We start from the raw sequence: 26329 nt of genomic DNA, 5'->3' as shown, positions 1-26329 counted from the left end.
TTCCCTGATAATTGTTTGTATCTCTGAGGGATTGGTTGTAATAATTCCATTTTCATTCATGATTTTATCTATTTGGGTCATCTCCCTTTTCTTTTTGAGAAGCCTGGCTAGAGGTTTGTCAATTTTGTTTATTTTTTCAAAAAACCAACTCTTGGTTTCGTTGATCTGCTCTACAGTTTTTTTAGATTCTATATTGTTTATTTCTGCTCTGATCTTTATTATTTCTCTTCTTCTGCTGGGTTTAGGCTGCCTTTGCTGTTCTGCTTCTATTTCCTTTAGGTGTGCTGTTAGATTTTGTATTTGGGATTTTTCTTGTTTCTTGAGATAGGCCTGGATTGCAATGTATTTTCCTCTCAGGACTGCCTTCGCTGCGTCCCAAAGCGTTTGGATTGTTGTATTTTCATTTTCGTTTGTTTCCATATATTTTTTGATTTCTTCTCTAATTGCCTGGTTGACCCACTCATTCGTTAGTAGGGTGTTCTTTAACCTCCATGCTTTTGGAGGTTTTCCAGACTTTTTCCTGTGGTTGATTTCAAGCTTCATAGCATTGTGGTCTGAAAGTATGCATGGTATAATTTCAATTCTTGTAAACTTATGAAGGGCTGTTTTGTGACCCAGTATATGATCTATCTTGGAGAATGTTCCATGTGCACTCGAGAAGAAAGTATATTCTGTTGCTTTGGGATGCAGAGTTCTAAATATATCTGTCAAGTCCATCTGATCCAGTGTCTCATTCAGGGCCCTTGTTTCTTTATTGACTGTGTGTCTAGATGATCTATCCATTTCTGTAAGTGGGGTGTTAAAGTCCCCTGCAATTACCACATTCTTATCAATAAGGTTGCTTCTGTTTATGAGTAATTGTTTTATATATTTGGGGGCTCCGGTATTCAGCGCATAGACATTTATAATTGTTAGCTCTTCCTGATGGATAGACCCTGTAACTATTATATAATGTCCTTCTTCATCTCTTGTTACAGCCTTTAATTTAAAGTCTAGTTTGTCTGATATAAGTATGGCTACTCCAGCTTTCTTCTGGCTTCCAGTAGCATGATAAATAGTTCTCCATCCCCTCACTCTGAATCTAAAGGTGTCCTCAGGTCTAAAATGAGTCTCTTGTAGACAGCAAATAGATGGGTCTTGTTTTTTTATCCATTCTGATACCCTATGTCTTTTGGTTGGCGCATTTAATCCGTTTACATTCAGTGTTATTATAGAAAGATACGGGTTTAGAGTCATTGTGATGTCTGTATGTTTTATGCTTGTAGTGATGTCTCTGGTACTTTGTCTCACAGGGTCCCCCTTAGGATCTCTTGTAGGGCTGGTTTAGTGGTGACAAATTCCTTCAGTTTTTGTTTGTTTGGGAAGACCTTTATCTCTCCTTCTATTCTAAATGACAGACTTGCTGGATAAAGGATTCTGGGCTGCATATTTTTGCTATCTAGCACCCTGAAAATCTCGTGCCAATTCTTTCTGGCCTGCCAAGTTTCAAAAGAGAGATCAGTCACGAGTCTTATAGGTCTCCCTTTATATGTGAGGGCACGTTTACCCCTTGCTGCTTTCAGAATTTTCTCTTTATCCTTGTATTTTGCCAGTTTCACTATGATATGTCGTGCAGAAGATCGATTCAAGTTACGTCTGAAGGGAGTTCTCTGTGCCTCTTGGATTTCAATGCCTTTTTCCTTCCCCAGTTCAGGGAAGTTCTCAGCTATTATTTCTTCAAGTACCCCTTCAGCACCTTTCCCTCTCTCTTCCTCCTCTGGGATACCAATTATGCGTATATTATTTCTTTTTAGTGTATCACTTAGTTCTCTAATTTTCCCCTCATACTCCTGGATTTTTTTATCTCTCTTTTTCTCAGCTTCCTCTTTTTCCATAACTTTATCTTCTAGTTCACCTATTCTCTCCTCTGCCTCTTCCATCCGAGCCGTGGTCGTTTGCATTTTGTTTTCCATTTCCTTTAAAGCGTTTTTCAGCTCCTCGTGACTGTTCCTTAGTCCCCTGATGTCTGTAGCAAGAGATTCTCTGCTGTCCTGTATGCTGTTTTCCAGCCCAGCGATTAATTTTATGACTATTATTCTAAATTCACTTTCTGTTATATTATTTAAATCCTTTTTGATCAGCTCATTAGCTGTTGTTATTTCCTGGAGATTCTTCTGAGGGGAATTCTTCCGCTTGGTCATTTTGGATAGTCCCTGGTGTGGTGAGGGCCTGCAGGGCACTTCCCCTGTGCTGTGGTGTATAACTGGAGTTGGTGGGCGGGGCCGCAGTCCGACCTGATGTCTGCCCCCAGCCCACCGCTGGGGCCACAGTCAGACTGGTGTGTGCCTTCTCTTCCCCTCTCCTAGGGGCGGGATTCACTGTGGGGTGGCGTGGCCCGTCTGGGCTACTTCCACACTGCCAGGCTTGTGATGCTGGGGATCTGGCGTATTAGCTGGGGTGGGAAGGCAAGGTGCACGGCGGGAGGGGGGGCAGGCTTAGCTCGCTTCTCCTTAGGTGATCCACTTCAGGAGGGGCCCTGTGGCAGCCGGAGGGAGTCAAATCGCTGCCGGAGGTTTGGCTCCGCAGAAGCACAGAGTTGGGTGTTCGCGCGGAGCGAGCAATTTCCCTGCCCGGAGCCGGTTCCCTTTGGGATTTTGGCTGGGGGATGGGCGGGGGAGATGGCGCTGGCTAGCGCCTTTGTTCCCGGCCAAACTGAGCTCTGTCGTCCGGGGGCTCCGCAGCTCACCCTCCCTTTGTCCTCCAGCCTTCCCGCTTTCCGAGCAGAGCTGTTAACTTATGACCTCCCAGACGCTAAGTCGCGCTTGCTGTCTGAACACAGTCCGTCAGGCCCCTCCGCTTTTGCAAGCCGGACTCGGGGGCTCTGCTTGGCCGGCGAGCCGCCCCTCCGCCCCGGCTCCCTCCCGCCAGTCCGTGGAGCGCGCACCGCCTCGCCGCCCTTCCTACCCTCTTCCGTGGGCCTCTCGTCTGCACTTGGGTCCGGTGACTCTGTTCTGCTAATCCTCTGGCGGTTTTCTGGGTTATTTAGGCAGGTGTAGGTGGAATCTAAGTGATCAGCAGGACGCGCGGTGAGCCCAGCGTCCTCCTACGCCGCCATCTTCCCAGAATCCCAAAAAATGTCCAGTTTTCAAATAATGATTCACCATATTCACAGAAATAATTGTTAACTCTGATATTACATGTACTTTCTCAAAAATAGGACCCATGACTATGGAAAATATTTATATTTGATAATATTTCATCTGATTTATGTGTTCCATTGGTGAACACATAAGCATCAAGATGTCCACTAGCTGTGCAACTATCTGGCACACATAAACATCAGTAAGAGGAAAATATGATTTTGTAATTTGGGGGTTGATAAAACACAAATTACAATAGATTGCACAGGATTTTAATGGAGGGAGTGAGGAGGTGCATGGATATCTGCTATACCTTATTCTCTCAAGAAGAAGGATTTCATAATGGTCTGGGATTACAAAATAATTTCATAGGAGAACTTTTGAGCTTTGGAAAGAAGGGTACTAGCATTATATTATTATGGCATGTCTACTTAGTTTTCCAAACTTATAGGAAAATCTATCATTATATTGTAACCTTTTCAATCAAAATGAGAATTTTATATGGCTTTATCTTCCTATTTACTTATTTATTTTTAAATACTTATTTACTTATTTTGAGAAAAAGAGAGAGAGAGAGAGTGAGGGAGGGGCAGAGAGAAAAGGGGATAGAATCCAAAGCAGACTCCACGCTCAGTGCAGAGCCCACTGCAGGGCTCAATCTCATGACCATCAGATCGTGACCTGAGCCAAAATCAAGAGTCAGACACTTAACCAACTGATCCACCCAGGTGCTCCTACCTTTCAATATATTTAAAGTAAGGTATTTTATTATTGCCAGGGAAAGTACAATGTATTAAACAGTCAAAAAATCAGATAGAAATAAGTCAGTATCTCCTAAACAATTCTGAATCTAGTAAAATATATATGTTTATGCATACGTATATTTTTCTCATGTGGAGATATATATACATAAATGTACACATATATGCACACATACATTCTATTATGTGGTAAAATATATACTCTTACATCACTATATATATTTCATATATGCATATCGGCACAATTTTTCTTTTATGTCTGGAATAGCCAAGAAATTGAATAAGTTTATATTCTACTGTGTAAATGAAAGTTTAAACTTACTATATATAAAAAGTGAAAAAAAGTAACCCTACTATAATCAGACATATTAATAGGAAGATGTTGGCAAATACATTATCAAGATGAATCAGAATTCAGACATCAGTTTATCTTCAAAGAGATAGCTTTTCAAAAACTAATCGTATCTTTGTGGATAGAATTTCAAGGAAGGGCATTTATTTTGGGTGTCAGAGAGGTAACAGAACTAGAGCATTTACTAGAACTGGTAGTTCAAAAGTCTGAAACACTTAGGGATTTTCTCTAGATTTTGGTAAGACAAGAATCTGCCGGCATAGAAGTCTTGTCCCGCTCAATGCCATAATGATTGCTATTTCTATCAGTCCACTTAGACCCTTCCAGAGGCAGTCACTTCCACATACAATTTACTCAATGCTTTATAAGTAAAATGACTAAATAATTTGTTGTTCAAATCAGGACAGTGTTATGAGTGAAAGGGGACGCTATTAATAATTATGCCCAGATAACAGATATGCACCATGACTGTCCCAAATAAACAAGGACATATAGTCATCCTTTTTCAAGACTTCCTGTACATGGTTGAAAAATTTATTAGAAGTTGTTCATTTTGAGTTGAAATCTGCTTTTTTTTTTCAATTTTAAACCAGGGGCTAATAAATATAATGTGTTTTTATTCATTGATATGAAAGTTTCTCAGATAACGAAATCCAGCCTCTTACTCAATTCTCATTAAAGCGTCTCTAAAAGACAGACATCTAGGCTCTGTTCGAATATTTCCATAGACAAGAAACTCATTGCATTGCAAATCAATTCATTATATTTCTGGAAAGCTTCTTGGTCGAGAACTTAAAATTGTCTGCTTATAATTTCTTATATTCTGAATCTATACAAATGCCTGAGCTTTTCCACATAATATCCCCTTTTAGTAAAAACATTGCACCCTCTCTTACCTTATTTCTCAATCAAAGCCCCCCCTTCTTTCCACTGTTGTTCATATATCATAGATCGAAGGCTAGTTACATATAGTTACATCTAATTTGGAACGTTCATTTTGATCAATTAAATAACTTATTCAGACACTTGAGATCTATGTTCTTTAATTCCAAAAAGAATTTTTTATTGGAAATATAATTAAATTGTGCTGAAAGAATAGAATTTCCTAAATTACTAAGTTGTGAAAAATTCCTAAGTTTTCAAATTTTTTTAACTGAGATGTTGTACCAAAAATGTGCAGTTTATAATACAAAACAGTTTAAAAATTAAAATAATGTCACAATGGAGCTCATTTAGTAATGACAATTCTGACAGAATAACTTTCAGTCATAAGAACACCATCACTGTAATTTTGTTTATCTTATTTTCAACAATATACATTAGAAAAGTTTAGCTGTTAGATATATTTTATCGCTATTTCCATGTTTAGAATATGCCTTAATTCAAATTGCTAATATCATGTATTATTTAAAATTTAACTTGCTCAGCCAAACTAACCAAAGATAAATGCTAATCTGAGATCTTCATTGTTTTGTCACTTTAAATCTATTTGTAAAATATAACAATCTCTGGCGGTGTCTGGGTGGCTTAAGCATCCAACTTCGGCTCAGGTCATGATCTCACAGTTAGTGAGTTCAAGTCCCACACTGGGCTCTCTGCTGTCAGCATAGAGTCCTCTTTGGCTCCTCTGTCCCCCTCTCACAGTCCCTCCCCCTCCTCCTCTCTCTAACACTCTCTCTCTCTCTTTCTCAAAAATTAACATTAAAAAAAGAATAATCTCTTAGTTTTGTTCATGTCTCTTGCAATTAAAACATCAATACTTCTATGGGGCACCTGTGTGGCTCAGTCAGTTGAGTGCCCGGCTTCGGCTCAGGTCATGATCTCACGGTTCATGGGTTTGAGCCCCGTGTTGGGCTCTGTGCTGACAACTCGGAGCCTGGTGCCTGCTTCTGATTCTGTGTCTCCCTCTCTCTCTCTGCCCCTCCCCTGCTCGTACTGTCTCTCTCTGTCTCTCAAAAATAAATAAATGTAAAAACATTTTTTTAAACATCAATACTTGTAGGCAATTAATACAGAATTACTACTTACCTCATTGATTATGTGTTAATAAATCTATGTGTATGTGTGCAAACGGTCTAAAGTAGAGCTTTCACATCTGGGAGCTCATAGATGGTTGTCAATATGGTGGCCACCTGTCTTAAGGCACTGACAACCCCACATTAACTATAACTACTTCATATTAATGCTGCTTCTGGTGAAAACATGCAAGAGGCCTATTTGTTAAATAGGCATCTTACCTTTTCAGAAATTGTTTCTACTTTTCTTTGCAAAACTCTCACCCTGTCTAAATCACCTTTCCATTCTGGCCTATAACTATTGCCCCACATTCTTTTCTACCAACAATTATCTGCAAAGCTCTCCTTAACTTATAACCTCATTGAATAAAGATAACTACTAAAAATAGTTTTTATTTTCTAGATAATTTGTGTTAACACGCTAAAGGAGAGCTACTCCCAAAAGACTGTAAGTTATTAGGATGCTAAGGTAATCTATCGTTAGTAGTTGTTTTTTTTTTTTTTAAATGTTTATTTATTTTGAGAGAGAGATAGAGAGTGAACAGGGGAGGGGCAAAGAGAGAGGGAGAGAGAGAATCTCAAGCAAGCTCCACACTGTCAACATGGAGCTTGATGCGGGCTCAAACCCACAAACTGTAAGATCATGACCTGAGCTTAAAACAGAGTCAAGGGGCGCCTGGGTGGCGCAGTCGGTTAAGCGTCCGACTTCAGCCAGGTCACGATCTCGCGGTCTGTGAGTTCGAGCCCCGAGTCAGGCTCTGGGCTGATGGCTCAGAGCCTGGAGCCTGTTTCCGATTCTGTGTCTCCTTCTCTCTCTGCCCCTCCCCCGTTCATGCTCTGTCTCTCTCTGTCCCCAAAATGAATAAACGTTGAAAAAAAAAATTTAAAAAAAAAACAGAGTCAAAAACTTAACCAACTGAGCCATCTAGGCACCCAATGTCATTAGTATTTAATGTCTGGTAGGCTAGCAGGTGGCTAGTTCCTTTTTGTATTGTTTTATTTTTGCCAAGAATTATTTTAAAGAGCCTCAACTTAGCACACTGAGTTTAATCCACATTCTATCATTATTGGATCTAGAAAAGACTGTGTTTCCTAATTCTCTAAAAGTTATCTTTGACTCTGCTCACTCTCCTAAGAGTATATGTAAATAAGTAACTGTTATTTAAAACAGCTAAAGATGATGATAACATAGAAATCCAGGTAAAGATAATCCACCAGTACACCTAATGCAGGGGACTTAGCCTGAGAGCATTTAAAACAAGAAATCTGCAATTTGAGAAAAAAAAAGAAAAGAAGTCTGCAATTTGTAACCATCTGACCGCCAATAACTTTATGTAAATGACTGCTGCTGAGTGTCAGAACGAGCTCTTCAACTGAGGTAAGAATTAGAATCGACATTTAATGTAATTGATTATATAAGTGTTAAGCTGTTCAATTTTAGTTATGCTAAAATTATATAGTAAAATTGGGGCACTCTGAAGATCACAAGATGAAAGTAGGTATGGGAAAACCTCTGTATGCACCTGAATCATGTTTGATCCATATTTAATGCTCTTACATCAATAAAAACTCTTGGGCAACTTCTGAGAGTAAAAATCCATCCATCTTACACAAGTGTTCTTGATCGTTTACACCAATTTGAAAAACATCGTAATGTCCTATTCTGACTAGTTGAACAAGCTTTAAGGAAATGAAAATTAATCATGAGCATCCAATCTAAATGAGGTAGAATTTACTTACTGGAAACTTCAGAATATTGCAGAAGTTGCACACACACACACACACACACACACGCACACACACACTGATTAGACTAGGGCTATACATTTTTCATTTAAAGATGAACCAAAAACTAAATGTATGAATAATTTTGATATCTAAATCCTAGGAGGTAGTGATAATTATGTGAATAAATCTATATTAGAGCTTAAGTAATATTTATTCACTCTAGAAATACTTGAAACTACTCAGATTTGGTAATGATAAAATTATTTCAGGGACTAATTATCTGAGTTGTTGATTGGTTAATCAAAGACTCTTGGGGCGCCTGGGTGGCGCAGTCGGTTAAGCGTCCGACTTCAGTCAGGTCACGATCTCGCGGTCCGTGAGTTCGAGCCCCGCGTCAGGCTCTGGGCTGATGGCTCGGAGCCTGGAGCCTGTTTCCGATTCTGTGTCTCCCTCTCTCTCTGCCCCTCCCCCGTTCATGCTCTGTCTCTCTCTGTCCCAAAAATAAATAAACGTTGAAAAAAAAAAAAAAATTTAAAAAAAAAAAAAAAAAAAAAAAAAGACTCTGAGGGTACAATGATCCACCCTTACTGTTCAAATTCAATATTTTTGTAGCATTCAATAAACATTATTTATATCATCTGTTTATTAACTTCATGGACCATGAATACAATTCAAGATATTTGGAAATAATTACTGTAATGGGAACTGATATAATCATTTAATAGATTTATTTAAAATTTTAACTGTTATGACTGATTAACTAGCTATAGCTGATGTAACTATTGAAGCTAATACTTTTATTTATGTTCCATGGATAAAGATGATAATACTTTGCATAAGGAGAATTATCGGATTCTAGCATTCTACTTCCATTTATTGCCCAGAGAGATCACAGACTACTTAAAAAAAAAATCCTGCACAGGGAGAAAATACTTGCAGTGTATATAACATACAAAATATTGGTTACAAAAATACATAAAGATCTATGAATATATGAAAGGGAAAAGATATCCAATAGTAAAGTGAAGAAAAGTTATGAATAAAAAGAAGAAATCCAGGTAATAATAAAAAAGATGTTCATACCTAGTAGCAATATGAGAAAAGAAACTAGATATGTATTAATTCTATATGCAAATATAAATAAATATACACATATATATGTGCACACACATATCTATGCAAAAATAAAAAGTATTAAAAATCTAGAGTGGTGATATCATATTATAAGTGCTCAAGAACCATTGGTGGAATAATGGTTACAATCATTTTGGATGGAAGTTTTGAAAATTTCTACCAAAATACAAATGTACATATTCTTTGATTCACTAAATCTACTTGTATGAATATATCTGGCTAATGATAACAAATATCTAGCACTAATTGAGTGTTTAATGTTGCCAAGCATTGTCCAAAATGCCTTATATATCTAGTTGTCAATTAAGTCTCAAAAATCTTTATGTGGAAGGCCCAATTATTATAAGTCTCATTTACAGTAAGGAAACTAAGCGCAGATAAGTTAAGTAAATACAGAGAGGGGTTATGTGGAGCCAGGACCTGAAATAATCCAGGTAGTCTGCTACCAACTCTTTTTTAGGTTGCTATGTTGTTTAGACAAATCCTACCAGGTTCAAAAGATACTGCTTCAAGAACGCTTCTGTAACTTATAATAACACACAACCACAAGCCGACAAATGTTTGTCACTATGGGTATGATTAAATAAGTTTTGATATATCCATGCAGTACAGTATTATTTAGTTGCAAGGTAGAATGATATAATCTTATGTGAATTCTGTGTAAAACATTATAGGACAAACTATATAGTTAAAAGAAATGAAATTAAAACAGTATCTATTATATGATCTTATTTACTTAATATATGTATATATGTCTATATATGTATACAAATGCATAGGAAAAGGATTTGAAGGATAGGCACCAAATGCTTCACAGAGGGTTATTTTGGAGCAGGGGGACACAGCAGTGGTGACTGAAACATATATTTTGCCTCTGACAAATATAATAAGAAAAAATTGAGTTCAATGAACTCTAAAAACAAAACCAACCAACCAATCAACTAACCAAACAACAAATATAGTCTCTTTATTCACACAGCTTAGTGGAGGGAAGAAATACTTTAAAAATACATAAATACTACAACAGGGGAGGCCATTGGAGTCCCCGCGAAAACGCTAATAAACATTACACATGAATCATGAATGTCGGTGGATGATGATGGCACTTTAGGCAGAGGTAAACTCACTCATTAACTCATCAAATACTATTAACTCATCAAATACTATGTTAGACATATGCAAAACTCTAAAAGCTGGAGGGAACACGTTGAGACTTTAGTTCCACATGGTTGGTGTGTGGAAAGCTAGGGTTGAAAATAGAGGACGAAAGGCTGGGTGAGCATCAGATCTGGCCACATTCCAGATTTTTGACTTTATGTTAAGTCATTAAAAGTTTGGTAGGTAAGTGAGAGATCAAATGAAATTTAGTTTCAGGAGTGTCCTCGAGCAACATGGTAAAAGTGGGTGAAAAGTGGGCAAAGCTTTGAGGCAGGAGGACCCATCAGGATGGTCAGGAGTTTCTCTGGATTTGAGATGAGTGGAAGAACAAGAATAACTGAACGGATTTGAGAAAACTTAGCAGGTAGAAGGGAAAAGACTTAGAGATTCATTTGATTTTGATGCTTATGAGTGAGAGTAGAAATCAAGGAGAATGTTGGTCGTTCACATAAGTATCCCTTTTAAATCTTGACAGTGTATTCCCCATGTACTAAGCACTTAATTTCATTTTTCATTTAAACTAATTAATTGTGATGATGTAGGCAGTTCACTTTTTAAAGGCAAAAACAACATCTTTTCTGTGTTTGTACCCTCCCTACCTGGCACGGTGCAGATCAGGAATTTAATAAATACCTACCCAATGAAGACAGAAGCATGAAAATATCATTATTATAAAAGAAACACAAATGAATACCCATAAAATACCAACAATAAAAATTGACTTGGGGCGCTTGGGTGGCGCAGTCGGTTAAGCGCCCGACTTCAGCCAGGTCACGATCTCGCGTTCCGGGAGTTCGAGCCCCGCATCAGGCTCTGGGCTGATGGCTCAGAGCCTGGAGCCTGTTTCTGATTCTGTGTCTCCCTCTCTCTCTGCCCCTCCCCCGTTCATGCTCTGTCTCTCTCTGTCCCAAAAATAAATAAACATCGAAAAAAAAAATTAAAAAAAAAAAATTGACCTAGTGTCTTTAATTAATTGTAGCAAGGAAAAACAGCTGTCCACCCACAATACCAACAATATTGAGTATAGCCATCATTCCTTTCTTCCACATTTAGCATCTCACAGTATCAACCAGATACATGAATTACGTGCTATTACAATCAAGCATATTAAAATGATTTAGAATTTCCTCCTCCTGATATCCTATGCACTTAGTGAGAACATGGCTGGTGCTGCTGAAGAAGTGTTTATTAATAAAAATACAAAATTCACAGGTGCAAATGTACTTTATGTTCAGAACTGCCGCACTCTTTAGAGATGAATTCATGTTAACCCAACCAAAAACTGATATCCCTGGACTATTATTTAAAAAAATGTGCATGCTGCATATTTTGTGGAGAACATCAAAACCTGTGCTCATGAAATCGGCCTGGAACCACATTTTTATGACTCATAAAAGAAATTAGGACCTACATTCAAAGGGCTGGTTATTAAATATTGTATCTTCAAAAAACCAGCATGCTGAAAAACATTGGTATTTCATAGATAAAAATTTCAAGAGATAGAAAGGAACATACATCTTAAACTTTCATAATGATGCAAAGATGCTTCTAACAAAGGCTGCCTCTGATGAACTGACTTTTCTAAAGTATTTTTAAAAGGTTAACAGATAGAGTTAACCTTCAAAATAAGTTCAAGGATGTGTTGCTAAATGTGAGGTTTCTGTTTATCTGAAATACAGATCAAAATGCTACAGAATTGCCAAAGGAAAATAAGCTGTTTTCCCAGTCACATATGAATACCTTTAAAGGTATGTTTGGGGGATCTTTAAATTCTATTTTCAATTTGTGTCTGCTCAAAACAAGAGCACAAGTAGTTCATTAAGAAAAGGAAGAACAGGGGCACCTGGGTGGCTCAGTCAGTTGAGCCACCGACTTCAGCTCAGGTCATGATCTCACCATCTGTGAGTTCGGGCCCCACATTGGGCTCTGTGCTGACAGCTCAGCGCCTAGAGTCTGCTTTCAATTCTGTGTCTCCCCCTCTCTCTTCCCCTCTCCCACTAGTGCTCTGTCTCTCTGTCTCTGAAACAGTAATAAACCTTAAAAAAATTTAAAAAAAAAAAGAAAAGGAAGAACAACTGGAGGTTACATAAGGACAGCTTCTTCTAATCACCATGTCCTTTGATACACAGTTAGAAATCTATCTCCCCCCAAAAGAAAATCAATATTTATAGAGCATCCAGCATTTCAAATACACGGTTAGTGTTATGACTACACTGTATTTTAAAGTTCTTAAGCTTTTTACCTGTGACTGATAGGAAAAAAATGTGGGCATTTATAATGGGTTGCTCTGTGAAGAGTGGTTTCTGCTGACATCACTTCATTTCAAAGGATTTGCTAGGACAATCACATTGCCTCCAGCTGTAACAGCCCAATTACTAGTAAAAACTGCCTCAGACTTTAAGAGCCTACAGGGCTTTAAAAATCAATGATGCTTTAGTATTTGCATCCTCAAAAAGGCAGCCAGAAAGCAAACTAAACAAGTGTTGAAAATGTATTCTTCAACACTATTTCAAAGTATTTCTATTCTCCATTCATATACCCATTTGGGAGACATAATTAGATACAGCCAGCTCTATCAATATTGCCAATGGCTAATGGGCATAGGCTGAGACAATTAGGATGTACAGTAAATATTTTGCAAAAAAGTCAGATAAAGTAATTCACATACATAGTTATCTATACATCCCATTTTAACTTTAAATTAATGGGGGTCATGAGAAAAATAAAAATCAACATGTGTAAAAGTAGTCATATTTTAAGCTTATGGGCTCTTATACTATGCTGCTCTATTGCAGAATGTTATTGTTTGCCTAAATCGTGCCTGTTAGACTTTTATATTAGTCCTGGAAGGTAGGATTATATTACTGTGTGTGTCTATAGTTATGGTGTAATCATAATTCCCTAAGAACACGAGTAAACCAATGGAACCTTCTTTTCGGAGAGGAAACTCAGATATATGAAGAGTACCTTTAAGTACCTATAAGTACCTATAAGACATCACAGATATATGAAGAGTACCTTTCATTTCCCTCTTATCAGTGGGTCCTAAATCAGGGGTTTGATCAGGGAAGTGGGTCTTTACTCAGGGCTTAGGTCAGGGAAGGGGGACAAAAGCTTCCAATGTGCTGCAGTTCTTGTGAGGAGTCTGGCACAGATCAGACATCCATGGAGAATTCAGTAGAAAAGAAGAAACAAAAGTGGCTTCCCTTTAAAGTGCATTGGTCATTCCCTTTAGTCATTCATTGGTTCTTCTAATTATTCAACACACAGTTTTTCTAGGACTGTAAAATGACAGGAAAGTTGCTAAACACTGTAACTACACGTCTCTGAACTACTATGGATAAAGAGACAAGTAATAGACAAAGAACAATATGGTATACGGTAATAATGGATTGGCTGTGGTATTAAAACTATAGGGAATACACTTTTGAGAGAGAAAGAATACCCAGTCTTTTCAAGACAGAGCTGAAGCATGAAACCAACCAATAAAACAGGCAGTATTTTATAGAGTATATTGGAAGGAAACAAAGTTGTCAGAATTCAATTCATAAAGGTTCAGCACTTCAAGATCACCCTTTGAACAGCTGTGTAAGAGGAGAACAAGATTTTTTTTAATAGAAGCCTTGGGTGTAAAAAATGGGAGTCTCTTCACAAAACATCTTGGGCAAATTAATAGATACATAAAGGTCCTTCTAGAAAGCATTATAACATTTTCCTTAGCCCGCTTATTAAGGAAGTTTTGGAGAATTAGACAGAATTCAATATAAGCTTTTTAGAGTTTTTCATAAATACATGTGTGTGTTTGTGTGTGTGTATGTATATCAGAGTAAAGGATGTAAGTCTAAGTGTAGGTGTGCACGCATGGATCTCTCTGCTATCCCCATACACCACCTTCTCTCTTTACAAACTTTCCTTTTACCCAAGGAGATGAAAAACAGAATCCCAACAATTCTGGATGATAGCAAAGAAATCCATGATGTTGATTTTAAGAGTATCACAGATGATCAGTAATGACTAAAATAGCCATTCACTCAAAAAAGGCTCACCACCATACAAGTGACAGAGTCTTGATTTCCCCAATAAAACACATTTTATCTATTTTTGGATGACCTGAAAGCTGTCTAGGGCTAGAACTGTTTTTGGCATCCAACTCTAGTTTCCAGCTTACTTCCTTTCCTTTTTCACTGAGAAGCAATTTATTGTTTTGTGTTTTTGTTTTTTCCTTCTTGCCCATACTACAGCAGGCAGGCTCCACGCTTGGCCACGCTGACAGTCTCAGAGACATACAAAAACACAAACGTCCTGAAGAAGTTCCTAGATATTTTCAGCATATTCCCCAAATGTCCTTTTCCTGCTTTCCAAAATACCTTTTTGGATTTAAATAAGCCCATTTCATAAGAACAATAAGCTTCCAAATGATAGCTACGATTTCCAGAATATACAAACAGTCCCTGTTGAGTAACATAAAGTCAATAGTTCCAGAAAGCAAGTGTTCCTTTTTACCCATTAAACTCTAAGGCTTTCATTTCATTACAGTTTGAGAAATGGTTCTACTATTTATCTGCCTTTTTCACTCAATGGGAAATTATACAAAATCTAACACATTGCTTTTTACAAATAATATTCATCATGGGTGACTACAATACACATGGTTGCAATTATTCTCAAATACTTCTATTCCTGAATATAAGTTGTATATAATCACACATGGCACATTTCTTTCTTCCACTACTCCTTTCTTCGTATTTGAGCTTATATATTTCTACAAGCAATGATTTGAGTTCAAAAGGCATTATCAAAAGAAAATGAAAAGGTTATATAAATGTCACTGCCTTGCTACGAATTTTACATGTTCTTGCCAAATGCGACTCTGAATATCTGGACTGGCTTTCTACTGTAAAGAGAAATACATCTATGCGTGAAATAGTGTTCCTGACAATAGCTTCTCGACATGGAAGAGGCTTGAAAATGTGCAAGAAAAATCCTTCACCTAATCATACATTTACACCTGCATTGCTCTCATTTTTCTTTTCTATAGTAATACTGGATCTTAATAAGGAAGTTCATACTGCTCATTGTCCCTTTATCTGTAGAAGAAGAATTTTCACAGCCGCATATATACTTTCAGAAATCAGAGCCTGTCAGAACCTAAACTGGTGTTTCCAAACCGTTCAATAGATTATAATGTAGGAGAGAAGATGTAAGCATGAATTTTTGGTATTCTTGAGGGTTACATAATTATGACATTGATGACCACAAGGCCTATGCATAAACTATCAAAATAGAATTTTAAAAAATTATTTTATCAATACAGTTGAACTCCCATTGTATTAATTTATGTTTCTGTCTCTTTGTCTAAACTTTGAGATCTTGAAGGCCCCTATGTCTTCTCCTTGTTTGTATCTTCTCATAATGTCTCATGTTACTTCCTTAGAAAACAACGCAATGTCTCAGAGGTTTTTTTTTTAAATAAGTAATACAGCTATTAGGAAAATTCTAGAAAATTATAAAAATAAAATCATTCATAATTACTCCACTCAGGTATGGGATTTTTTTTCACACTTTATATTTTTCTTCTTTTTTAATGGCTAGTAACATTCTTTAAAACAATTTTTAAATTCTTTATTAAAATATATTTTCCCTTTAAATTCATTTCAAATAAATTTAACAGTAAATGCTATGTTTTATTTTAAAAATTTAAAAAGATATAAGGAAAAGAATAAATTATTCACAATCCTATTATCCAGTGATAGCTTACATTTACCTCTATCTCCATATCTACGTTTTGTAACTAAAGTAGGATAATATTTTAGTATCCTATATTATGCTTTTCTACATATCTATTAATGAGTAATTTACTACATCATTTAATATTCTTTAAAAAGATAAAGTTTTATATCTGTGTAACTTACCATCCTATATCTTTAGGAAATCATTTAGGCAGTAGGGAACATCTCTGTTTAAATGTCAACAAAATTTCTTGCCAACTTATCCAACTTTATTTGGGAAATAAGGAAACAAAGGCTTACTTCTTTTTAAAATTTTTTTTTTCTTAAATTGAGCTGATACATATTAATTAAATTTAGATCTCTCTGCTTGCTCCACTTTTCTGGCATAATACTTGTGCCAAGAAAGAAACAAAGAAAAAGGAATATTTAGCCATTTGAGATAAGTATAGTCCTCATTTGATATGAAAAATGACTTCATAGTACTACCTTCTCAAATACGATTTTCTGTAATATTATGGTGATAAAATACATTTTAGTTAAACTGGTGGAATAGTAGCAATAATGAAACACATATTTAGCATGTTTAATATTTTATTTTTCCCTGCAGATGAAGAAAGATATTAGAATTGTTTACCTGGGGATATGATATAGAAGAAATCTTTAAATTCATCCATCCAAACTTCTGCTAGTCTCCTGTTGTTTTTGTTGATGACATGACCAGTGCCACCAGGGAAAGTGTAAGGAGTTGCCTTCCGAAAAACATGACCAACATGGGAGCAAGTCACAATCTCCAAAGAGCCTCCACATTGCCAAATCTGTGGAAAAAAAGCAATCATATCTCAATCATTGTAAATGATGCAATAATAATGTCTGACAAGGAACTGAGGCTAACTAAGGCCAGATCTTTAGATCTTATATGGCTCAAGCAAACCTCAGATGGACACAAAATTTAGAACTGGTATACTTAGCTTGGCAAAGGATTCTAATTTAGAAGAGCTTGATATTTGTAAATATTGTAGTGTTGGACTTGTAAGTTTCAATTATTTTTTCATTGCCTTTGTTAAACTACCAAATTTTCAGTTTCTAGTAGTTAACCTAATCGCTACTTAATAGTATTTAGTATCTAAACTCTGCTATGAATTAATGAATTTATTATACGTGTTAGATGTCATGGTAAATATCTAAATTTGTTTAAAGCAAAATCAATTATACTCCGCTCATTTTACTCCAGTCATTTTAAATGACTGTCAATTTCAGCTATCATATATTGCCAGTATCTTACACCTTTGGATATAGTATTCTTATTAAAATGTGCTAGGACTCCTTTATATCCACTCACCATCTATGCGTCCTTCAAAATCTATCTCCAAGATCACTTCTTCTAGAAGGTTCTGTAGGGAGGTTTTGTAGTTGTGACTTTGGTACTTTAAACATCCTTTCATGAAGAACTGATTACACCGTCTTGTAAGCAATTGTTTACTTCACTATCTCTTGTTCAAAACTGTAAATTCTTAGAAAACATTTGCCTATATTTCTTGGTGTCCTAGATTTACTGTGCAGTTGAGGCTAATTATTAAGTATCCCTAACACATTTATTTCTATAAAATTACATTATTTAGCTACAGGTTATACTAATAGCATATGTGTATATGCATGCTATCTATAAAATATACTAATACACACACACACACATATATATATACATATGCACAAACATATATATATATATATATATATATACAAACATAGAACACACACTCGTATGTGTATGTTTATTACATACATGTAATATATTGCATATGTGCTACAGGTTGTTTACCCCAATAAACAAGTCATAGTTATCATTATATATTGGAAGCATTGTTCTTTTTTTTAATGTTTATTTATTTTTGAGAGAGAAAGGGAGAGGGAATGAGTGGAGGAGGGGCAGAGAGAGAGGGAGAGAGAATCCCAAGCAGACTCTGCATTGCCAGTGCAGAGTCCCGTGCAGGGCTTGAACTCATGAACTGTGAGATCATAACCTGAGCCGAAATCAAGAGTTGGATGGTTAATTGACTGAGCCACCCAGGCTTCCTTGAAAGGACTGGGTTTTATATGGTAATTAACATTGTTCTTTTAAGGAGAACTGCTTATTTTTGAAAGATAAAGTTTTCTCCAGTTGACCTCTCAAGCAATATTCATCTTAGAAGAGGGCTGTCGTTGAGCTCGGGTAGCAGTAGAGACATTCAATTTACCAGAAGACAGAAGATGCTAAATGACAAGTTATATTCATCAACCGGCTTGTACATGTGTTGTACATTGCATTACATGTGCAATCTATTCTTTCTCATTTTCTAACTGTCAAAACACCATAATGCTAACAGGAAAGAAGTTTCAGCCTAACCTAAAATGTAAGAATAAAATATAACTGAAATACAAAAGAAGAATGGAACTCGCTCTTACCCTCAAGACACAGGATAGAGCTTTCTTAAATAATCAAAGTATTTAATTGATTGGTAACTCTCTCATCTTTGTAGCATTAAATGTATAAACCTTCTTGGAATTATGAAATCCTTACACTGTTCTATTCCATTAAAATTGAGGAAGTTGATCCTTCCATCAAAGACAAATCAATACTTGTGTGTCAGTCAACTTTATGCCTAATTCTGTCTTAAGAACTTCACTGGTCTGGTTCTCCCTTTGATTTTTACCTGAGATGCTGATAATTTTGCTCCTTACTACACTATGACTACCTTCATATAATATCTGTTAAAATCTCTTATATTTTTTCTTTTATGTTTATTTATTTTTTAGAGAGAGTGACAGAGCATGATCAGGGAGTGGAATCTGAAGCAGGCTCCAGGCTCTGAGTTCAGCACAGAGCCCCATGTGGGGCTTAAACTCACAAACAACAAGATCATGACTTGAGCCGTCAGATGCTTAACTGACTGAGCCACTCAGGCACCCCAACCTAAAATCTCTTATCTTTCAAATAGATTCTGAAAGAGATAAACAACTAAAAAGATTACAAACCCAAGGAAAAGTTCTTCCCTTGGTCCAAAGTACCTCATTTCTCTGTTTCCTCTCACTGTAAATTAGCTTCAAATGTTTATTGATATGCGTTGTTTCCCTTCCTCAATTTTCATCCATCTCCTTATGCATAGTGAAATGCTGTTTGTTTTTGCAGCTCCCTCAAAACTGCCACGGTGGAAAACACAAACTTTTCCCTTGATGAATATCTATCTAGCTGACTCCTCTCTTAGATTGTCTTGCTTTCCCTCCCAGTACTTCAATGTTTACATATTTTCACTGTAAATATTTAAATGTTAGCCTCCACCTTCCTTTACTCATTCTCCAGGTGGTCTTATTTACTCCGATGACCTTACATAGGATCTGAATACTCACAAAGTCAACAGTGACATCTCAGCTCAGACCTCTCCTCTGGGATCCAGAGCTGAGTATCCAAACATTTACTGGGTATCTCCTCTTGCGTGTCTCAGATACACCTAAATAAATACGTCTGAAGTGGAACTGCAGATTCATCCTGGCTTTGTCAGCCAGGTCTTACTTTCTTTCTCTTTTTAAATAATTTTTTAAAATGTTTATTTATTTTGATAGAGAGTGAGACAAACACATAGTGGGGGAGGGGCAGAGAGAGGGAGACTCAGAATCCAAAGCAGGCTCCAGGCTCTGAGCTGTCAGCACAGAGCCCTACGCGGAGCTCAAACTCATGAACTCCTAGATCATGACCTGAGCTGAAATCGGTGCTCAACTGACTGATCCACTGTCTGTCTTTTTAATCATCAATAAATAGTGCCACCACTTACTCATGTGGTCAATCCAAAAAAAAAAAAAAAAAGGAAAGAAAAGAAAAGAAAAACTAAATAAAAGAGAAAACAGAAGCCTCTCTCCCTTGCAAACCCTAGAAGTCATTATTGATTTCTCCTTTTTCTATCACTTATATTAATTTTTTATTAACATTTTATTTTATTTTTTGAGAGACAGAGAAAAACCGAGTGTGAGCGGGGGAGGGGCAGAGAGAGAGGGAGACACAGAATCCCAAGCAGGCTTCAGGCTCTGAGGTGTCAGCACAGAGCCTGACATGGGGCTCAAACTCACGGACAGCGAGATCATGACCTGAGCTGAAGTCAAGACACTTAACCAACTGAGTCACCCAGGCGCCCCTTTCATCACTTATATTTAATCTGTTAACAAATCCTGGCTTTACTATCTATAAAAATAATTCTCAGTATATCCATCTCTCCCTGTCTCTCTGTCACAATCCTTGTCCTAATCACCAACATTTCTTGTGGGTCAATTGCAATGGACTCTTAACTGTCTTGCTGCTCTCACTGGTGTTTCCTATAATTTGTTTTGTACTGAGAAATCAGAGGAGTCTTTTAAAAATTTAATTATTTAATTTACTTCTGTGTTTAAACACTTCAATGGTTTCTTACTGAACTGTGAATATAAACAAAATCCTTTAGGCAGGGCCTCTCAGACCCTACGTGAGTCTCTCCCTCTATCAATAAGCACTGGTGATCCTGGCCCTCTGCCATTTCCTAGAATAACAAATCTCATACCCTTGTACACACCGAAGCCTCACCAAGGGCTTTCCCTAAACCTGGAATACAATTCTGTCTGCCCTTCACCTGACTGCCTCTTTCCCACACTTTTCATCTTAGCTAAAACATCACTGCATCAGACAGCTCTTCCCTAATTTCCATATTTAAACGGTCCCAGCCCAGTTATCTTCTGCAATGGCACTTTGTATATTTCCTTCTTGGCTTATCACAATCTGTAATATTTGTATTTGTTTTGCTGTGCATCCCCGCCCCCCCCCCCCCAACTAGCCTGTAGACTCTAAAAGGGCAGTGGAGCTATCTGGTCAATGTTGCACCCCTGAGCCAAGCCCAGTGCTTGTTACACAGGAGGTATCATTGCATGTTGGTTGAATGAAAAAATGGATAACTCAAAATTAACTTCCAAGATTAATATTAAAAAAAAAGCATTTCTGGCAGATGATGAGATGAAGTAGACATATTTTGAAGGGGTTTTAAATAGCATTTTTTTTTAATTTTTTTTTCAACGTTTATTTATTTTTGGGACAGAGAGAGACAGAGTATGAACGGGGGAGGGGCAGAGAGAGAGGGAGACACAGAATCGGAAACAGACTCCAGGCTCTGAGCCATCAGCCCAGAGCCTGACGCGGGGCTCGAACTCACGGATCACGAGATCATGACCTGGCTGAAGTCGGACGCTTAACCGACTGCGCCACCCAGGTGCCCCGAAATAGCATTTTTTAAGGAAATACTCTGAGTATCAATCTAAGTAGAGTGGTCAAGTAAAATCAAATGCAATGGTTATTTAACATGTGTTGGGAATTGAGGACGTTCTCTGGTGGTTACAACACAAACAATTAACATTAGACATGGTTGATGGCTTATGAAAAACAAGGTGGCTAAATGATACAATCTTCCTTTTTAACATTATTAAAGTAACCCTTTGGCTGAATTCACATTATCTCTCTCTGAAAAGCATGATTTAGTGAAGTACTCAGGTATTTGTACTGTGACCAGGCCATTCCACAATGTGCCCCAAGTTCAGAAGAAATAGCATATGCTGTGTTTCACCTGGAGGGAATTTCAGATATTCTCTTCATTGTGCCCCCTCCTGTTCTACAGATTAGGCATGAATGAAGAGCCTCTTTCTTCCTTCAACCAACTTCTATAGGGGAGCTCTATGAGTGAAGAAGAGACTGGCATTTCACTCCCTGCTAGATACTTGCTGAGCAGTACAATCAGCTGACTACCCTGGTGTTACCAGAAGAACACAGCCCAATGTGGTGAGTGAGTTTGTGGGAAAGCCTCGAGTGTCAGGAAAAGCATGACGCTAATAAAATAGGAAACACTTACATCCTAGAGAAACCTGAGGTGGTCTGGGACATATTGTACAGCTTATTGTAGCAGAGTTGGTAGGTGCAGTGATACAGTGATCCTGGGAAGGGGTAGTCTTTGGAGACAACTGAACAAGACTTTAGTGGTTCCCAAATGCTATAGATCATGGAATATAGAAGAGGGAAAATGAGCTGTGAAACTAGCAATATGGCAGATCAGCAAGGAGACATAATATTGGGAAGGGCAGTTGGAGACCACGTAGGGTGAGAAAGAAACTAAGATTTCCCTCTCAAAAGGCCCTTAGAAAACAGAAGGGATAGAAGGTGAAGCTGAGAGCACTTGTGAGAAAACAGTGAAGCTGTGTATACAAGACTCATGGATGGCGGCCCCTAGTAGCAAGTGGGACCACACTGAGCAAGCGGCCATTGTAAAACATGAAATCAGATGAGACCTCACATTTCTCTAGCCCTCCTATTTGACATACCCTGGGGGAGCGGCAACCCGGAATACCCTGCCTTCTCCCTTCCAAGTGCTCATGTCAGCACGGGCCTAGGAAGAGAAGAGAATCTGAGGTATGCCCTGATTGTGAAATCAAAGCCTGAAACGGAGCATTACTAGTACTTTTAATAAGTGGAAGCGGCTGGAAAGCTCTTGAGTCTGTCCTAAATGACATCAGCATTGGAAATGGATACTCCTCAGAGCATTTTGCAATGATTGGAGTGAAAAAAATCATTTTAAGTTTGTGCTTCTCTAAATTTAGGCTGTTCAATAAGCCCTGTTGCCTACAAATCAGGGACTGACAATTGTCTTCTGAGTCCACAGTTTACCTGTTAGCAAATATGGATTAGCACTGTAGCTGGGTAAGTGAGGATGCTTTATTTCCACTCTGTCACTTCTTGGCCCTACCCTGGTTTGTAAGCTTATGGGTTCTATGCCCTGAATATGTGCACAAAAAGAAGGATACCTAGTTGGAAAATGTTCAAAAATTGAGTTCCGTTAGTCTCTCTCCTTTCCCGCCTCATAGGCAAAGGTAACGATACATGAAAGTGTTGATTTTTTATTATCATGCTAACTTGCAATGAGACTCTGTGTGCACATGTACAGGCATAATGCAGTAATGGCTGTTGACTTTGAGACACAAAGCAAACTTGCCCCTGACTGTGACTCTCACAGATGGAGGCAGTTCTTAGGTATATTTAGCAGAGGTAATGGAAGTAGAAGTAACTGTTCCATAACTCAGTGACTACTGGCCCGGGCTTGGCTTGTGAGTCATAGTCTACTGACTCCTGGAATAAAGTGAGAACGTCTTGCATTGCCACTAGTATTTACAAAATGTGTGGATTAACACTTATATTGCATTTCTCAGGTAAAGCCTCTCCTCAAAATTTGCATGAAAATGAAAAGATCAAGGTAAGAATGCATAACATTATGTATTAGTTAGGCTGATATCTGGTCATAATAACACCCAGTTAGGTAATATAAAAGCAAAACACTTAATTGATCAAATATGGAGCAAATAGGGGGCGCCTAGGTGACTCAGTGGGTTAAGCATCTGACTCTTGATTTGGGCTCAGGTCATGATCTCACGGTTTGTGACACTGAGCTCCTCGTTGGGCTCTGTGCTGACAGCGTGGAGGCTGCTTGAGATACTCATGCTTTCTCTCTTTCTCTCTCCCTCTCTCTCTGCCCCTCCCCCACTTGTGCACACGCGTTCACTCTCTCTCTTACAATAAACAAACACTAAAAAAATATTGACCAAATATTGACCTAAGTACTCTGTACTTAGTAGACACTTCAGTAATGTGAAAGAATTAAGACATAAACAGTTGCCCAGAAAACTACATGATTAAATATTAAAGTAGGAAGAACTCATGTTGAGTGGAGACCCAATGATACCATAATAATTTTCCTTGGTGTTATCTTCAATAAGTATTTCAGAAAAGGGGAAGAAATGAAGCAAAGAAAAGAAGGAAGGAAAAGTACGACATACTCATTAAGAACTTGGGCTTGGAAATAAGCAAATAGTTTTCCTAGTGGTTCTGTCACTTACTATCTGCGCATATTTGTAAAACTTATTTAAGTCTTTAAGGCCTTAATTTTCCCACTGGAATATAGGCATAATAATAACTACTCCCTAAGACTCAAATAAGATAGTGTATATCAAGCGCTGTGCCTGACACTTCACCTGGGAAGAAGTTAAATATTATTTGTATATTATTTAACTTCCATTGTTGTTTAGGGAAACCAATATCTGTAGATAATTTGCTTATTGTTGCTTCTTAAAAAATATTTTCTTTTAAACCTTGGTAAGTTTTGCCTTCATTTTTGCCTTTTATTTGAATTGTAATATTAACGCCTAAGGATTTAGGTACAGCACAGAGTTTAAAAGAATAGCCAATTAGTTTCCAATTAGAACACTACATTTTGTTCTCTGAAATTATTTTACAGTGTCTGAACAAACAGCATAAACTGAATAAAACATGATGTCTCATCCACACAAGCATGTGATGTCCAAATTACTTTGTATCACTGAGCATATCTGATTGTTATTTTCCAGGCTTCCAACAGATTAATACTTGTATAGTGTATCTCTCTCAAGTAAATTTGACCATGTATGAAATACAAACTGTCCTTTTATCCACAGAGAATTGAAGCCAGCTAGTTACTTGTTTTCTTTCCCAGATATTTTTATGAGTGTCTTTTGATGATGGAAAAGGTTATTAATCAAAATGTAAAATGCCCATTGCTCATTTGATTATCTACTTGAGTTTCTTCCCCCAGCTAGAAGACAATTAACTAACATACATTATTCTTTTCATGTTTTTTGGCACCTACATCAGTGACATTTTAATTAAGGTTCGTAAACTTCATAAGCTCCAACTTTGCAATCTCAGTTCTAGTGCTTCTCCTTCTAATTTTACACCTGTTGTGCCAAATTCATGCAGCTGCTTGTTTTTATACTAATCTTTATGCCCCTGCCCCCAACCCACACACATACTATCTCTGGCACAAAGTCACTGTTTAATATGGCCTTAGTAGCAACCACAATATACCACAGAGGCCACAGAGCACAATAGTTATGATGCTACAGGCTCTGGCTCCTGAGGTCATACCCTAGCCCTGACACTTACTAGCAGGGTGAACTTGGTGACTTCATCCTTCTGTGCTTCAAGTCTCAGGTAAGAACATGAGACTAGCAGAACCAACTGCAGAGAGGTTTGTTGTGAGGATTGAGGCAGTTCGGCGCTCGCAAAGATATTTAGCCTTTATGTGAAAAATGGATTGAAATGGAGCAAATAGAGAGATTTCTTTAGAGGTTATCTCAGTAATCTAGGGAAGAGATGATGATGACTTGGACCAGAGTGATGATAATGAAAACAGAGGAATGTATTAGCTTAAAAAAAACTTTTTTTATTGTTTACTTATTTTAGAGAGAGAGAGAGAGAGAGAGAGAGAGAGAGAGGCAGAGCATGAGCGGGGGAGGGGCAGAAAGAGAGGGAGACACAGAATCCCAAGCAGGCTCCAGGCCCTGAGCTGTCAGCACAGAGCCTGAGGCGGGGCTCGAACTCACGAACCGCGAGATCATGACCTGAGCCGAAGTCGGACGGTCAACCAACTGAGCCACCCGGGCACCCCTGTAATAACTTGATATAATTTGGGGAATTAAGATTAATAATTAATGTATGTGTTTTCCCTTGTCTATATTTTCCCTATTAGGCCCAACCATACATTTTGTTTTGGGAAACAGTTCTCAACTACCAGATTTCCTGGGTCTCAGGTTCCACTGACTCACAGCCGTTCCTCCTCATCATGTCACCCCATGCAGCTCTCAATTCTATACGGACTGTCATCTTATAAAATGTTCTTGTGTGTGTGTCTGTGCATGTATATTTATGTGTATGTATGTTTATGTATATATACACTATTTACATATAGTAATCTTATCTCCCCACCCATATTATTATCTCTCTGTGGGGAGTAATACGTGTTTCACTTTATGAAATTGAATTCCATCATCACATGTTTTACTTCATGAAATCAGCATAAGTCACATATAGCAAAAGACAAACAAACAAACAACAACAACAACAACAAAACACACACACACACAAAAAACCCAGAACTTAAATTTACCATTAAATCAGGGCTTACAAGGTTTAAGATGTTTTGCTGATCTTGGTGCTGATATATACTGACATGACTGATTAATCTATTAATAGTGATATAGGGAAATCTAGAAAATTACACAGCATACACAAAATGTGTCTACCGTGAGATGCAATTAGAAACCAAACGTGATTCCTTTTCTCAGTTCTGGCAAAGGGAAAACTGAAACAAAACAATGATTACTCAATTTTCAAACTATTTCATTCTAAGTGTATTGTTTGTTGTGAATAATCCCTCTCAGCACTTCAACTCTCCACTTTGTTTATACATATTCAAGTAGACTGATGACA

The 26329-nt window shown here is 37.5% G+C and overlaps 1 protein-coding gene across 1 annotated transcript in view; it reads right to left on the bottom strand.

The window, feature by feature from the left end:
• GALNT13 (polypeptide N-acetylgalactosaminyltransferase 13) overlaps positions 1–26329 on the bottom strand; it is a 560096-nt gene that overhangs the window by 162762 nt on the left and 371005 nt on the right. The window contains exon 9 of the mRNA XM_030327372.1: positions 16631–16811. Coding sequence (XP_030183232.1) covers positions 16631–16811 — 181 coding nt within the window. The remainder of the gene's footprint in view (positions 1–16630; positions 16812–26329) is intronic.

Source organism: Lynx canadensis, chromosome C1 (genome assembly GCF_007474595.2).
Source record: "Lynx canadensis isolate LIC74 chromosome C1, mLynCan4.pri.v2, whole genome shotgun sequence".
NCBI lineage: Eukaryota > Metazoa > Chordata > Mammalia > Carnivora > Felidae > Lynx > Lynx canadensis.
This window is presented reverse-complemented; position numbering and strand designations above follow the sequence as displayed.